Source organism: Anticarsia gemmatalis, chromosome 6 (genome assembly GCF_050436995.1).
Source record: "Anticarsia gemmatalis isolate Benzon Research Colony breed Stoneville strain chromosome 6, ilAntGemm2 primary, whole genome shotgun sequence".
Classification (NCBI taxonomy): domain Eukaryota; kingdom Metazoa; phylum Arthropoda; class Insecta; order Lepidoptera; family Erebidae; genus Anticarsia; species Anticarsia gemmatalis.
Window position 1 is genome coordinate 11,724,158 of NC_134750.1, and position 18,455 is coordinate 11,742,612.

The window sequence follows — 18,455 nt, forward strand, 5'->3', positions numbered from 1 at the left end:
TATTAATTTAAACAATGGACGGATCTGGATTGTTAAAAACTTATTCTACTTCTACATTGCTGTTTACTGTTCTTAAACTACTACCTACATGTTATATTAAAACAATGCAAAAGTTTAAATAAATCCATCCGTTTTACAGTAATTCGATATAAGTAGGTATATAGATATCAGTACCTAAATGATTAATTAATAAGTTGGGCCAGTTGACTAGTTTATAAATTACCAATCTTTTTCTAAAAGTGTGCTAAAACAGCTGACAAAGTTATATCTGATAAGCTATCTGATCTGATAGATAGATAACCAGAAATGGTAAAACCGAGTCTAAATAATTTTAATTTTATTTCACTTGCAGTGATAGCCGAGTGGTATAAGTTGACACCTCCCACGCAAGTGGTCGCAGGTTCGAACCCGAGGCAACACACCAATGACTTTTCGAAGTTATGTGTGTATTAGAAATAATTATCACATGCTCCAAAGGTGAAGGAAAACATCGTGAGGAAACCTTGCATGCCTAAAAATTTGTTTAAAACATTTATTGAGGGCGTGCAAAGTCCCCAACCCGCACTTGGCCAGCGTGGTGGACTCAAGGCCTAACCCCACCCTCATTACGGGAGGAGACCCTTGCCTAGCAGTGGGACAGTAATGGGTTAAATTTATTATTAATTTATTATTCACTTATATTTTCGTCATCTGTCTGTTTGGCGGTAAAGTAAAATGTAATACCTACCAAGGTAGGTATTACATTTTACTTTACCGCCAAACAGATTCACTGGATTCTGATTCACTGGATCAACCTATTAGCGTTCATCACTGCTATACTCTTTTCAAAATTCTTATAGATAGATACGACTTATTAGCGAAATCGTTCAACTTTATCAGATTAGTTCAAACAAATGTAAGAAAAATATGTCGTACTGTCTTATCGTCAATAATTCTGAATAATTTCACATAATCAACTTTTAAATTGTGCGCAATGTTTTAAAACTTAGTATGACATTTAAAAGTCTTAAGTGTGTGGACTGGTTTCAGAACGAATCACACAATGTCAAAACGTTGTAATAGTGAAGTGACTAGACAATATCGATTAAGCAACAAAGCGTTTTTTTTTTGTTTGCTTCATAAAACTCTCTAAAGTAATAATATTTACTTATTTCATTATTTGATTTAATTGGAGTTTCAACTCTCTCGTCTTCTAATTTACACAAAGAAAATCTTCGAACGTTATTTTTCAAGTATTATCTACTGACTTCAATTTTTTACAAATAATATTTACAGTATCTGTCCCTCTAGACGCAAAAACAAAAAAAACAAAGTGATTCCTGAATTAAAGTAGTGAATTGACAAAAACCATCTAAATTAATCATATCAAATCATAATAATATATGAATTAGCTAAGTAAATTGCAGTCTAGTAAAATTTAATATTCTTGTAAGTATTAGATAGTTTTCGTGGTTTTATCAGAGTATAATCAACAAAATGTTTATCGACAGTCGAGTATCGATACAAAGTAACCTAGCACTCACTACGAAGCGTGCGTCAGCCAATCGGCGTCAACCGCTAACGTCACTTATCACGTGGAGGGGAACACCGGAGAGGTTTTTGAACGGAAAAAGGTAGCGCACAGAGTATAGTAATAATACTGATACAGAGAGCCCTCTTGTCACTTTTTTAGCCAACCATATTTGAAACAGCGCCACCTGTGGTTTGGCTCCGAACTATCATCGAGTATATATAGCTATAATCTAGTATATATTATTATAAGTAGTTCTGTTTTGTATTTATATTAGGTCGGGGAAAAAGTCTTTTCGCGTTATAGTATGTATATATTGTAATAAAATCTTTTCTCTACACATTGTGATTCTTAAAGCCAAAGAGATTTTATTACAAGTTCATGCGAAAAGACTTTATCCCCGATCTAATAGGATTGAGTATTCAAATAGGTTTTCGTTTAAAGCATCATTGTATCTATAATTTGTACTTTTCTATCAATTTACTGTCCATATCATTCTGTATTAGAAATTGATCGTGGCATTTCACATAAATTTTACAATTTGGTATATTTCAGGATTACCTAGTTGTTAAATTGTTATTTTACAACTCATCGATACCTTCCTATAACTCGGTTTAGTTTTCTTGTATCAAAACTTAAACATAACTTCATTAAGTTAATAATTATTGTATATTTTTTTCATAAAATCCTTAGTCACTTACACTCATTAGTATTTACAATTACGTATTAATGTTTTTGATTCTTTCAAAAAGGAGGAAATAAAGTGAGAAGTGCCACTTATGTTGTGTAGAAAATGACAAGTACATATAATACAATAATACAAAATATATTTAAACAATATAGATACAAGACACTTTAAAATTACAAAGAATTAAAACAAATAAAACATAGTTTATGTATATATATCATTTTTTATTTTTATAATGTTTGTGCTTATTGTAATATACCTGCGCAGCAGTTTTGGTCTCATCTTCACCTTTGTACAATAATTTTCCAGACAAAATTCGGTTGATTGATCTGCACCAACTGCATATTAAAATATTTATTGTTGTATCAACAAAATACTCTTTCAATGCCTCCTTATGAATAAGGCACTTAAAAGGATAGGATATTAAGCAGTCCGACAATGTTATTATATTCTGTTTAATTTTCTTTTTTGGGCAATTTTTTTCTAATATTGAAATAACTATATTTTGTAGGTCTGAAAAACAATTTTCCAAGTTTTGACTCGGGTAACATAACCATTTTTTATTAGAATACTCTTTTCTTTTAATAAATTCATTGTTTAAATTTGTACCTGAGTCAATTAGGTCATGCCTGCAGTCTTTACAACCTTTAACAATATTATTCAAACATTTACTCAGAACCCAGCCGCATACATAATTTCTTTGACCAGCATCAATTTGTTTTTGCTGGTCAAATATATTTTCATTTATATGTATTTCTTCTCTGAGAGTATCAGAAGACTCCTGAGTGTTGTTTTCTGTTAAGAAGAAATCTAGGCTTTGTAGGCACCTATTTATGTCCTCCTCACAGTTTGCTTTGTTGGAGTGGGGCAAGTTATAATTATTGAGGAGCAGTGCTTTAAAGGCGCCTACGAAACATGTAGTGTTTGGTTTATTATTTCTTGCCCCATAACTTCTAATACTCCCAAAGAAGTTTTCTACTGGGTCCTGGTTGAAATTTCTTGGTAGAACTGCATCAAAACCATACTTGGAATTCAACATTTTCCAAATTGCTTCCATACCTTCAATAGTTTTGACAAAATTTTGAACAGATGGTACAGTTGTTTCTATCAATCGAATTTTGTCACCATTTCTTTTAAGCACCCTAAATTTTATCGTTTTTAAAATATTCTTGGCCTCTTGCCACAATTTATGATGAGGTGAATTTCTCTTAATCGGGCCTTTATAAATTTTACCGTTTGGTATGTGGAATGTGTTTCCATTAAGGCTATCAAATAGATTATCTAATAATAATGTAATTTTTATTAAATTTTTACAGTCTGCAGGCAGATCGCCTCTCGCTGCGAGATGTTCTGTAGCTACTGCTACGCTATGGCTGAAAATCTGCGTAGCAGACTTTACCTTCATTTTATTTATTTTTGTTGGATCAATGTGCTCTTCTGTGATCTTATTGAGTAGCCTTAGCTCACCAAAAGACTTATCGGCCGCATAGACTTTTTGGTAGTATTCCCACTTTACAATTTTTTTTTCATTTTCCGTTTCATATACCATGTCCTTGTTTATGAGGTTATTTCTTATTCCTTTTAGTAAATGCGGGACGTCATATAGGGGTATAATATTAAACCCGTTGACTCTAATTAGATCATGCCGCCACTCTCTATTATTTTTTATAAAAAGAGCCTTGCTTTCATTGACCAGCTCCGTAATTGCTCCCACATTGACAGTGCTTTGATCGCACACTGTATTAATTATTATAAGGCCAGCATCTTGGGTATGTTTAATTACACATTTTATTAAGTTTTTTAGTTCCGTTTTATTTAGACAATTTGTAAAATAATAAGCAATTGGCTGCTTGAAATTTTCCTTAATACCTTTTATCATAAATACAAGGACATGGTCAGCAAAACGTTGATCATTATTGTTTGCAAAACCTTCTAAAAAGTCTTCACGGGTATTATATAATACCTGCGGCGTCAAAGACATTTCGTCAAACATAAGACTACAGAGCCTGTCCGACACGGATTTTCCAGCCATAGTCTTTTGGATTTTTTCAAAAATGATTGTGTTTATGCCTGGTGAAATTTTTATCTTGCTCAGAAGACGTCTCATACTCTTTGCACAAGGTAACGTAAAATATTTGGACAACAGCCCATAACATTTTGGACTCTTCTTGTATAGAGATAAACAAAGTATTTTTTCTTCATTTGTAAATCTTCGCCCTTTTACCTTTTTCGTAGCCTGTAATTGCATGTGTGCAAAGAGTTGGGCCGGTTTTGACATGTGTTTTGATATTGTTTGAAAAGCCATATCTTTCGATATCAATTCAGCATTTTGCAATCTAGTCTGGAATGTCTGCCCTTTCTTACGCAAGCGTGAAATGGTTGAACGAAGCTGCTTGATTTTCGATTGCAGTGGTTGAATAATATTGTAAGCTGGCTTTGCTTTAAATCCTGAAAAAAAAAATATCGAAAAATTTATTTCAATGTGATTACAATAAAGTTCATCTGATGCAATATTCCTAAAATCAATTTGCATATACTGTAGTGTAATAGTAATTTTATGAAAAATAATTATGCTTGTGACTATAAAATTATCTGAACACATTACTTGGGAATAGTATAGATTGTATTGTTCAAATCATAAAAGGACTCTAATTGACTACAGAACTTCTATCCATTCTAATGATTCTTTTCTTATAAATTTGGAAGTTACTCTGTGTGTCTGTTTGTTACACTTTCACGATAAATGCTGAACAGGTCTTAATGATTTTTGGGTATAGTATTAAAGAGGACCTTAAGGAAGGACACAGGCTACTTTCGCGTTTTCGCTATTTTTGATGCAATAAAGATCAGCTATATTCAGTTGGAAGTTTTTAGAAAATAAAACAAATTAATTAGAGACTCACTTCTCACACAGTTGGTAACACAATAATTATGTTCCGCTAATACAGCCTTTTGAGTTTGCTTTAATGTTACTGCACCCTCGGATTGATCTATAAATAAAATAAACACCATTACACACAATATAGGTATAACTATATTAAACTTATCACAGTTTAAAAATAAAATATATTTAAGATTGATTAAAATTTTCTTACCTGTTAAGGTTAGCGGGAAAGACTGAGTCTGTTGCATTGAGGTTGAAACTGGCTCCGACACCATTCCCTCAACCAATTGACCTGGAATTTTATACTAATTGTATTGACTGACTGACATTCTACTACCTAACCATTTTTTATTACCTAATTTAGGCAAGTCAATCATAGAGGAAATATTATATACCTGGGAAAGCTACTATGAAAATATAATATCAAAACTTACTTGGTAGGTGCAATGAAGGAATTGAATCTTTGCATATCCGATTCAATCCAGTTCTGTCTCTATCAGTGAAGTGAATATCACAAACTCTCATATTTTTATAATATTCAAAATCAGATGTCGAATGCAATGTACCACCGAGAAGAGACACCCATGATTGAAATATATCAGGGTACTTGATAACATCTGGGAATCTATGCATTGAAAGACCTGGAAGTAATGAAGATATATAAATTAGTTACAAGTCAGATATATTATAAGCATAATATGATAAGATAATTCTGCAAGAACCACATATTTAACGAAGAACCAAACACACAAAAAAATATAGTTTTGATGAGCAAATTATAAATGAATTACTGTTGTGCAGTAATGTACTTACCCCTAGACTCACAACCGAAAGCGCAACGTCTCGGCATGTTACAGTTCTGTAAAATACTTGCAGAACTTAGAACACAAGCGTCTCTGTCGCACACTATTAACCACAATTTCCGGAAAGAAGTCCTGCCAATAAGGCGGAGGAGCACCAAGCTCTACTCAACGCGATTACAGGGGATCTTCAAACGAAAAAAGGCAGTAAATCAAGGCGGAGGAGCAAAGGGCTCGACTCAACGCACTCACAGGATTTCAGTCGATAGCAGTCTGGTGGGCAAGGCGGAGGAGCAGAAGGCTCGGCTCGATGCACTTACAGGAGATTTACAGTCGACCAAACAGTACAGACGAAAAAACTACAAACATGCGCTAAGGCAGGAGGTAGCCGATAATATTTTGAAAGTTTGGATTGACATTTTTATGCTCGCACAATCTGAATCAATGCCTTTTAAGCCAACACTTGCTTTTTAATGTATAGTATAAACATTTTACATGTACATAATAATGTCATCAACATATAGTAAAAAAATATATAACATTCACACATGTAATATTTTGCTCTGTATGGTGGTAACTAATAATTAAGAAATTATTAATTTACCGAATACAGTTAAGCGCCATCTATTGAATTCTTATAATAGCTATAGCTACTAGTACACAAAACAGATAGCGCCACTATATTCGTGAAATGTAAATTGTAGGGGACTGTCCTCCCCCTGAGGTAGCGCAAGCAACTTTTTGTTCCGCAGTCTCGCGCTGTTAACGAATTCTCGTGACGCGGCCAGTTGTTAACAAAAATAAAAGTTTGACTTGTGTATGTGGAGTGCCGTGTGAAATATAAAATGGATATTATTTACTAATTGCCGCTGTACTGTGTAAAGTGTTGTAATTCATCTTCTCAAAGTTTCGGTAAGTTTAGTTTGTTTTGAGTTTTCAGTTTTTCACACAAGTTTTACCTGACCGCTGTATTGTTTGATTCCATAGTAATCTTATCAATATTTTACGACTCGTTTTGTCGTTATTTTAGCATATTTATGTCAGGAATCTTAATAGAATCTTGTAAGATTGCCGGTGGGTAGTCAAAAATATAAATAAACAGCTAATTTAAAATGTGTACTTATATTATTTTAAAATTTGCGTGATCATTCAGTTAGATGACTAAATCTACGCCTACGCAGTGTGCGACTTAACTATGAAGTACTTAGAATAATTACCTCATGGAGTTTTAATATAATGAATCATATTTAGGTATTTAGAAAATAATATAGCTTTATAGAAAAGACATTCTCTTAGTTATTACATATATCGGAATATCTCAATAAAAATATTTTAGGATGTCCTCGGGAGTCCATTTTAACATTTCTGGGGATGGAGTTCACAAAAAAAGTGCAAATTATCATGTAAAAAATAATTATGCAAGCATTAGTAAGGTCAATCAATAAATTATGTGCAGAAATGTAATAAAATGTCAAAGTTACACCATTATTACAAAGTTTATGCATAAAACATGCAATTTCAAATATGTACAACTTGATTTCGTTATCATTTAAAAAAACTACTTTTGAAATTAGAACTTTTGCCTAAGTTTTTTTTTTCAACATATGCACACAGAATCACTACATTCATAAAAAAAAATAACTCATTACCATCACTCTGTTGGACAATGATTTTTTTATATAATAAGCGCGGATTTATGCCTCGAGTTCATCATACTGGCGAGTAAGGGAAGAAGGACTTTTATTATATTCTATAAACTGCAAGCAATAACTATCAATAGAAACATTCCTTTTAAATTCCTTTTTCCTGTCTCATTCATATTGTATGACCTTTTAAATACCTTACCATTTATACTATTAATAATAATAACAATGAAATATACCTGCCTTATTCAATGATTCAAACTAAAACTATTCTTTGTTTAAAATTCAACTAATCCCTCATAATCTAAGATACAGTATCAGTCATAACTAAATAATAACAGGTCATTGTGTACTTGAAACAATGAAATTTGTAGATATAATGTAATTTTTATTTATCTATCTTATTGATGGTAATGACATTCAGGCTTGTTTTTCAATATTTTTTGTACTAATTATGTATCTTATTGACTTCTGTTTACCTGCTTTAGAAAAATATGCTGAGTCAGAATAAATAAGTACCTGCTACTAAACTTCATATACTAAACTTTACCGACGGGTAAATAAATTTGACATCACTTGTAAGTCAAATTTAACCACCTGTCCTGGTGAATATGATACTTAACGGATCTTGAGAAATAGCACATTCAAAAGCTTAAGCCATCAGACAGCAGACACTTAGAACATAGTTCTATTGTATTTGAGCGTTCAATTTACTTGGTATTTACTATAAATGCAATCAACTACAACATAACACTAACATAGAAAGTATTTCCAAATAAAATTGTCCGGTAGAAGACAGTATGAAGATTTAATCTGAAGATTTAAGATTTGAAATATCAACATAAAATAAATAAACCTTGCTGCACAAGTTTCTAATCTAATAGAAAAATACACTTAGAGTGGTGTTTATGTCACATTTTATTCCACTTTTCAATATAACTTATACAAAATTAGCATCTACAGGTAAAGGAAACAGAACATCTTTATCAGTGTAAATATGTTTGCAAGATTACATCAATGATATTATCACTTTTGAGTTGTGATAGCGAGCCTTTGTTCGAAACAATCAACCGCGCGACCATTGTTACGAACCGACGTTAGAACACAATAAAAAATTGGTACATTTGAACCTCAAATGAGGTTTATTTTGCAATATCCACTATACAAAATTCCCAGTGAACGAAAACTCATTAAGTTTTCACGAGGTCACTTGGCAAGTTCTCTACCAGATGTGTTGCCGGCTGCGCTAGCCTACTAGCTTGTAATGCAAAAGTACCGCATTGTTCTTCAGTAATCGCCCAATCAATTATTGGTATCAGAAATCGGGTCGCCATTGATCATGGGTGACAAATTGACCTAATTGTTGTAATACACGAACTTACAAACAAGGATACAAGTACCTATCTGTTGTTTACTTACTTCAGAAACTCGTAGTGTGTTTTATAAGAGTTGAAAAGAAGAGACTTTTTTAATTCTCGCGCCTTTAGTCAACTGTAACGTCATAGATGCTCGTTCCTAACATCAAGTTAAGATGTCTGAAAGCCACGAATGTACTAGTACCTAGTTTGTTTCCGATTACTAAAGATCGTTTACAATAAGTTGTTCTCAACACGCTAGCAATTTGCGAAACGAAACATCTACCAAACTAGGTCAAATATATCATAAATATTGGTAGATAATTCATGCAAGCTCAAATATCCATTCATCGGTAAATATTTTTCGTGATTTCAAAATAGATTCATCGTGGCAACTATTTTATGAATTGTTTCTATATCACAAGACTATCTTTTGATACAATATCTATAATCACACCTACACACGACTTATCAACATGATAAGAATGACCAATGAGTAATATTCCAGAAACTTCTATAATAATGTGACTGATTAGCATAGAATTTGGTATTAGAAAGAGCTAATCTGTAAAGCTGGCTGAACGGAAGTATTCATGTGAGTACCTATCATTGTTTTCCATATTTTTATCTTTCCGGTCTGATGGATAAGTTACATAGGCATGAGGTACGAGTTTTGACGCTCGTAACATAGCGACGCGAATATAATACACAACTTTTCCTAAAATAGCTCAATAGCAATCATAATCCTTTTAAAATGTGACATAATTAAGCCATCAACAGTGCATCAAAGTACCGAAATTCCAAAAAGTGCCCGTAATAACTGCAGACTTATAATGCCGTCATAATTATAAATCGTTTACACTGCAAGATAATATCATCGAATGATAAACCATTCGTAGAACGAGCGATAATAGCTATCAAACGTATCGTCAACCTGATATTGTAAGGACGCTTATCGTAAGGAGTTCAGTGGCTACGTGTCCGTACACTTGTGAACATCCAACATGGGCGATTACCGCGCGGGAAAGGCTGGCATCAACGCCGAGGCTCAGGCGAGAATCCACAGCAAGTACAATGATGAGATCGCCCACGAGACCCTGGAATGGATCAAAAAGTTGACCGGCGCGCCTGCCAACACCGCCGGTGACGCCGAAAACTTGTACGAAGTCCTGAAGGACGGTACCCTTCTCTGCAAACTAGTCAACACCCTGCAGGAAGGTTCAGTCAAGAAGATCAATCAGTCCACCATGGCGTTCAAGTGTATGGAAAACATCAACGCTTTCCTGGATGCCGTGAAGAAGTTGGGCGTGCCCGCTCAGGAAACTTTCCAGACTATCGATCTCTGGGAGAAGCAGAATTTGTACTCTGTGGTTGTATGCCTGCAGTCCCTGGGAAGGAAAGCGGGTAACTTTGGCCAGCCGTCCATCGGACCTAAGGAGGCAGACAAGAACGTCCGTGAATTCTCCGAAGAGCAGTTGAGAGCGGGACAGAACGTGATCTCCCTGCAGTACGGCACCAACAAGGGTCAGCAGTCGGGCCTCTCGTTCGGCAACATTCGTAAAATGTAATTTTTAATATATTATGTTCCTTTATTTATATTATTAAACTGTAATAAATAATTTTGCATTTTTTTAATGTTCGCATTTCATTTCATGCAAGTTGTGATTCAGTTTTGTGTCCATAGACGTTATGTAGGTAATCGTAATCTTAGATAAGATAACGCGACACTTTTTGCATGACTGCAGCGCTATAGAATATTATGGTTAACAATAAAGTTATCTGAAATTTCCATAAAACCTTTCAAGGCATGCAGTACATTATTATACTATCTTATTTTCGCGATATAAAACAAGTAATTACAATAAAACCCTGCAATAAATACCTAGTTCTAAAGTTTATCAGTTATACGACTGATAATCAGAACACAATACACCAAGCGTATTAAATAACTTGAAATTCTTGATGATAACATACTCACGTCTAGCCGGACTTAAGATAAACACAATGCAAAGATAATTACAATTGCAGGCTTAACAAAAACTAGTACCTACTACCTGTGTGGGACAATTAAAAGTTTGACTCACTTGTTCAATTGAGATGCATTTGTGTTAGAACCCCTTATAGTAATATAATTCTTTGATAATTAAGCAAGTCTCTGCCTTCCCCTAAGGGCACAAGGCGTAATTTTATGTATGTATATTGTATGTATGTAATAAAACAAGTTAAATTATTCGTAAATATAGTGAAGTAATGCTCAAACTGTTTTTGGAAACACTGTCTTAAGGAAACTCGTTTATTATTGCAAGGTTTAGCCTGTATTAATCTTACCTTCTTGGTATAAAACAAACGTAATCAATAATTTCTTTAGAAATACAATCATGACCTAATCAATTCCTTGATACACTACAATAACACTAAGGATTGTGATAGATAAAAAAATACAACAAGATAATACTCCCGTGGAATTACCCTATAGTGATGTCACTTTATATCCTACACATACTATAGAAAAGTAAATGATACAACGCAATTTTTTATGCTCAATACAACAGGACATTTAAATCTTAGATGAACAAATTCTACCAAAATTTAATCATTCCAGTTCCTTTCGGATGATAGCATAAACAAACGGGTTCAGAACATAATTTGTATATTTATTGTTGCAATGACGTGGCCCTAGTCACTAAGTGATATAATTGTTCATATGCCCAGGGCAATTAAACAATGAATGCAGTCTACCGCAGCTAGACATAATAATGCTTGTCCTTGATACATGTAATGAGAGATTGTCATTACGAATACTAATCAATGACCGGGTTGATATGATGATGTTAGGAAAAGAATTTACACTAGATACATACATAAAATTAAAAATTATTCCCACGATAGGTAGAGAAAAACGCCGCTATTGCTAAGATTCCTAAAAGTTCATTTGACTCAGATTTGCATCAGCGTCAATAAGATTAACTATTTAGTAATCAGTGATTAGGGTTCGACGTGGTGCCGCCATGGCCGAAATCAGTTTAAGAGCATCATGAACATTATTTTGGCTCATCTACATTTCATTTTGACTTTTATTTTATAAAACACAGAATGTTTTGGCAAAGCATATTTCTTCTTAACCGAAAGGTGCTCCCCAGGGAACGATGCTGGGTCCATTACAATGAAATCACTCCACATCAAACCGAATTATTAAGTTAGCATTTTATTTTGTTAGTAAACACGTTAGGTACGTGGCATATCTAGAAATATTTCCGAATTTCTGATTAGAATCTACAAAATTGTAGATAAAAGTATAACCTAATTCTCTTGATAAAATTGGCCTTCAAAGCGGTTTATTTAAAGCCGTTTTCCTATAAGTTGATGTTAGGCTATCGCTGCATTCGATGTAACGCAGTTAAGACTTTTAGCATTTGTGTTATATAATCAATACTTACTATAAATAGTTTCATGATCTCAAAAAAATCTATGCTTTATTACATCACTCAATAGGATATAGCGACTGCAATGAATGCACTTAGCATTCAATCTTTAAGTATGTACATGAATCAGTCAAAGTCATTCTAGTACTTGAAGTGAAATGCGATGTAATAAAAATAGATCTTAAGTAGGTATGTTATAACATACACAATATTGCACAATAACATACTTTGCTAAGTTCCACTGAAGATCGCAAATACCGATTTCTTAATCGTTAATCCTTCGGTATCTTCTGTTTATTGCACCGGTAATCACAAAACCTTTATTTATTTTACGATAAAAAATATTAAGATAACATTACGATTATGATCTTATCTGATTTCGAACTAATGTGACGATAAAAATACTTTTATGATTTCCAGAAAACTTCGAAAATAAATAAAAAGCTTAATTATGAACGCACCATGTTTAAATTGTGTAAAATTTTAAATACCCTAACGGAACCTTCATTTAAATATACAGTTACTGTCAAATTCACAGGCCTGGCTTTTGCGTTGTAAAGGCAAAATATATTTCGGAATAAAATGTCCGTTTGTGTACAAATAAAGCAGTGTAGTTTCACCTTTTGGCAAATGTCGAGGGGCTACTCCCTCCCCTGTTGATACAGAATGACATCATTTATCGATCAAACTTCTGCAACTACCGTTACCTAGTAGGGGAACAGTACCGGTATCAGTAACAGACATTATTTAGGACAAACCGCTTTTGAGAGTGGCTTACGTAATCAAACGCCATTCTATGTTCCGACTTCATAGAACAATACAAATATTGCACTTCGAATGTGGGCAATACTGCAAATGGGTATACATTAAACAAGCTATAATAGTCCTTATTACTGAAACTTCAGATTACAAAATAGAATAAACTGAACTTAGATTAGTGTTGCCGTGTCCAGTGTTATCAAGGACTTGACAATCGAGCCAGATAAAGACGGGTATTAAGCAATCGATGATTTGTAATAGTTTTTAATTGTTATTGCTGGTATTCTTAGCGAACGCAGCAGCGGTTCTTTTGAAACTGCGTAATGTAAAGCTTTCTTCAAGATAATCAAAAGTGGTGTTTAACATTTTTGCACAGTTCGATATCGTTTTTAATCATTGCTTTGATCCACATGAACGTTCACGAATTCCTAATTCACCTACTGAGCCACTGACATGTGTATTCGTGAATGCACTCTTAAGTCGTGGGACTGTTTAAAAAAGAAAGCCGTTGCCGAAAGCATAATCAGTCATGTCTTTAAAAGTGTATTGTTCTATCTAGACTGACAAACACGGTCATTCATCAATGTAGTCTTCCGACTAGGTTTTGTATGCATAATTTAGTTGTGATCTAGTCAATTGAATCTTTTTACATTATATTATATTTTTAATTGGCCGTAAATCAGTCAGTATAATAATAATTGAATGGTGGAAAACCTAGTATGATGGTAAAATTTCTTGTGAAAGAAGCATTGCATTTATAGCGAAAACCACAAATTTAGTTAACGACCCATCCAAATTACGAATAATTCAGGTACTCATGATACGCATGCTCGTTACTTTAATAGTCGAATTTATTTTACAACATTTACAGACCTCGTTAAATTCATGAGTTTGGTGACGTCATACTCATTAGCACAATGACTGTCGCCCGTCACGGTCGTGTCGCACCCCAACGGAAGGCACGTCATGGACTGCTGCCTACCGGAAGTACGGATATCCGAGGACTAGCAGTAGACAGATCACGCACGTGGCTATTGTTTTCAAAACTACAATAGTTAATAACCGTATTTTAAAGAGAAAGTTATATTTACCTGTTTGGATGATCATGAATGCATCGTAGATCGTGAAAGACTGTCACGCCAAGCAGTAAAGTCACATTTGAGACGTATATTACACTGAACACTATTTAAAAAGCTTTTTGTCAACGTCCAATATGATTAATTGAAACAAAGAGCTAAGCCTAGATAAATACAGTCGTGTCGGTTCATTATTGAATAGTGTATAGAACTGTGCGGTTATTCACGTCACCGTGATAATGTCCGTTTTGTCATGGTTTTTTATGTATAGACTTGAATTAATAATTTTGATCGACAGTTTGAATAGTTCGAAAGCTACCTCTTGTAAGGAGTCTATCAAAAAACGTTTACTCATTGCTTTCCATTTCATATACATGTGAATATGGCTTTACGATACTTATCGGTGGTGAAAGCCTTTTAAAACAGATCGTAAAAGTCCCAGACGATGCTATTGCCACTTTGGAGCAATGATTTAGCAACATCAAAGAACAGATCTTCGATTATAACGACCTTACCACACTTACCGTTTAGAAAGTCGACATTTCTACACAAAATATCATCGGTATCAACCGTTTGCGTATTTGACCAGTTATTGTGCAACATCTCCAAACTATTCTCAGCATTCCCACGTAATACGATATCGATCGTTCTTGCAAGGCTTCTGAACGTTACGCTACAGCGAGTCAGCTTGCCTTCTTGTCCGAAGGCTCGTTTACCGTTACCGTATCGGGTCGGTCAGATTATCTGGCACTAACGGGATGATATCCGTTTTACGATCGCAATGGCAAACTCCGTTGCAACTAATTACGTTCAACATTACTTTTATATCGAGAGCGCTTTCTACAACCCCTCCGTATTTGCGTGCGATCGCGCGATACTGTAAACTGTAATGTTTGTAGGAGGTAGACATTTCAATATCTAGAAAGTAGACCATGTTTAGCGTAGAAAATCGTCCAATTTATCTCGTGTATTTTGTTTTTGTCGGACGGTATTTCATAAATCTTGGCGGCAAAGAATTTCTTGTAGAGCAACGTTACAGTTTCCTATTTTTAAAATCACCGTAGCGTGCAGAACAGCTGAGATTTGGCGTGATTCGAGTAATTAATTTATGTTACGTCACTTTTATAGTTGCAGCGTACTACTTCCACAATTACATGCCATGTGGCTTCGGATAACAATATACAACCCTGTTATGTAAAAAGCGGATAACTTGAATTATATCATTGGGAACCATAGCATGTCGATGTTTTTAGTGATAGAATTGAACTGCCATTTTGCCTGCTCTCTATCTATTTGACATAGGCAAAGTTTGTATTTTACGAGTAGATCAAACTTTGATGTTACTGGTGCTGCATCACAAATCGTGGCTTTATAACCTACTCCATATTTAGTTCTTTGATCCACGAGGACTTTAGCACAACAGGCAGGGGGGCGTGGAATTAACTCATAACTTCATTAGTATCGTATAAGCGATCTTCAAAAACTTAATACTAAAACGTCTCAGGGCCAATGTCTGATAGCAGAGTTCGCAGACGAACTATAAATACTGACTTTGATAAAGAATTCCAATGTAATAACGCGTACAAAAACACCTGTACTAATATCGGTGACGTAAAAGCCTTATGATAGGTTACAATAAGTCTCTCACCTATTTCCATTGTGTTATGGTATTGGTTGCTTATTGAATTAACTTTTGGTCACATGTTATATCGTGTTCTGTTTATGTAATGGCCGATATCTTTATTCACATACAAACTGATTTGTTTTTGTAGTCATACTTAAGTTTGAGTTATTTAATTCGTAGAATTATTAAATCTATTTTAAACTATATACTTTATGAACGTATTTAAATAGAATTAACTGTCTAAGATCGAAATATCAGCGTTAATTTCTAATATCTACTTCCGACCACATAAATCTTTAGCATTATCAACTATATCTTATTTTTTGCTTCAAATTCAATGGGAACTACTACTGTTTCGAGTGTTTTAAAACATTCGCCATCAGAAATCGGTATTCATATTTCTATTTTCGCTTCCAGAAACTTCCCCTCGTCTATTTCACAGGCAAGTGCTCCAATCGCCATATTTTCCGTCGCAGCTAGGGGAGTCGGCTATCAATTGATATGGCCATGTACGCGCCCGGCTGATTTATTCGTTAACCTGTATTGATATGGCTTGACCTCAATCATGCCTGGATTGTCAATTGATATGTTGATTGGTAGTTTTAATAACTGGTAATGGAGAGCTGCGGATTAACGAAGAAGATTAAGAACAAGATATAGTTTATCTAAGTTTCCCAATACAATTTTATAAGACAGGGTTTGTACTAGCTATGCGGCAGTGTTTATATTTTTTTCCCTTCGTTACGATAGGTGAAAATATTAATATATCAAATTGTCGCGTGTTAGCTGGCTAAGTTTCAGTTGCGCTAACCTTTATGGAACTTTGGCAATTTTAAGTTGCGGTTCTGGGGACGGAAGAAAATGAAAAAAACTCATTTTATTTAGTCTTCATACAACATTTTAGTGAATTCCTTGCCATATTATACAATACAATAAATAAATCTGAATACTTATTTTTTGGGATCATCATTTGGGCTATTTGGCTGGTCATATTAACCGGGAGTCTTACTACTCGCATATAGTTTTATTACATAATATAACATGTAGATGTATGTAAATTCTCGTGACCACCTGTTTGTTATAATCAATTAGTCACTTCTGTACACCCGTGACTGACATGCCACATTATTCACTGAGACAAAAATGGCACAAATCTTTAAGTTATTTTATAACTACATACATAAAATTACGTCTAATTCCTATGTGGTTAGTAGAAGCATAAAAACTCTGCTACGGTCCCTGTATTTTATTATGCTTTATCAGTCACACATCTCTTAGTAATTTAACATAGCATATAACTATGGTATTCTCAACATCTATTTTCTATACCTATATACATATAAAAATTGCTTTAAATCATAGCCAGACACGCGACTTCAGTAAACTTTAAAACCGAATGGACTAAGTTCGCGGTTTAAGGCTCGTAAATATGAAGACAGACGTCCTAACGCATAACCATTTATTTCAGTTCAGATTACCCAAGTAGGTAGTCGTGGAATATCGTACTTTCTCAACCAGAGTTCAAAATATGTCCGGATTTAAAATTCAAGGTTAAAGATGGTTCGTTAAAAGTCAATGATACCGAATCAAAGCTTGCTTTGGATGTCTTTTCTGTGATTTGGATCAAAGAACATCGGTCTGTTGTGTTAGTTACAAACACTTTTATTTTTTCTTCATGGGGGAAAGATCCCTTCGCATGCTCGAATGTCCAGGGGGAGAAAGGCCGGTGTATTTGGTGTTCCACTAAAAATCCACCCCGGTAACCTACCATATAGTACGTGTATGGAAGAGCCCTGGGACCTTGAAAATTCTCGAAGTGAAGCTACAAACACCCAGTTCCAATATCATTATATTTCTACTTGGCACTTCAAGGTGTTTTTCTACGTTTCTATCGATTGTATTATCATCGTTAATATTTAATAGCATAACTACTAAGGCAAATGTCTATATTAGAAAAAGACTGTTACGCCAATGCAATTGATGAACTAGCCGTTACCTGCGGTTTTGTTTGTAGCGGTGGTTTCACACGGGAACCACATGCTTCGAGTAATTTTATAGAAAGCGCATTGGACAGGACAAAGTAAATTACCACAGGGGCAATTTGGTCGGTAGCAGAAGTACTAGATTTTTCCACTGGTAATAGCATCTTTACCTATACAAATGCAATCTTTTTAAAATAGGATTTGGAATGTATCTAAAATAGATAAAATCTTGCCTTAAAATTTTGAAAATATATCGCCAAAATTGTTCAAATTGCTCAAACAAACTTGTGTCTTTCTAAAATATGTTTTAATTAAAACTTGTCAAACGCAAACTTTTAATTAATGAATCGTCTTTTATTTAAACTAGTCTTCATAATTACAAATAAACTTGTCTTAAAGAACGATGTTTCAACACAAACGATGAAAGGAAAGATAATTACAACAGGTAATTACAGCTGATATTATTTTAATTGGAACCATCTTTGTCATTATAATTATTTCGTAATGGATTTTGATTCAAGACGAGCTAAATATTGCATGTGTTTTTCGTTTAGATACAGTCATGCTATTCGCATTAGTGCAATAGATTTGTGGTAACATACATCATCAAGAACTGTTAGGAAACTTTAATGTCTCATTTACGTTGCATAGAATCTTATGTGTTGCATAAAGCGATCTACTAAAACCCCTTCATCTTTTCTTCATCATTCAG

The 18,455-nt window shown here is 34.1% G+C and overlaps 2 protein-coding genes across 2 annotated transcripts in view; both read left to right on the plus strand.

Annotated features, from left to right (window-relative positions):
- The first annotated feature begins 6,654 nt into the window (after positions 1-6,654).
- The window catches only part of jar (Myosin heavy chain 95F jaguar), a 51,809-nt gene continuing 40,008 nt past the window's right edge, over positions 6,655-18,455 (plus strand). Inside the window, exon 1 of the mRNA XM_076115750.1 lies at positions 6,655-6,794. The gene's annotated coding sequence lies outside the window, so the exon portion shown is untranslated. The remainder of the gene's footprint in view (positions 6,795-18,455) is intronic.
- Positions 9,798-10,515, plus strand: LOC142973754 (myophilin-like). The gene has a single exon (XM_076115747.1). The coding sequence runs from the start codon at positions 9,885-9,887 to the stop codon at positions 10,446-10,448; it is 564 nt and encodes a 187-aa protein (XP_075971862.1). The 5' UTR covers positions 9,798-9,884; the 3' UTR covers positions 10,449-10,515.

Excerpts from the sequence above, each read along its gene's own strand:
- LOC142973754 (XM_076115747.1), top strand. The coding sequence starts at position 9,885 with ATGGGCGATTACCGCGCGGGAAAGGCTGGCATCAACGCCGAGGCTCAG.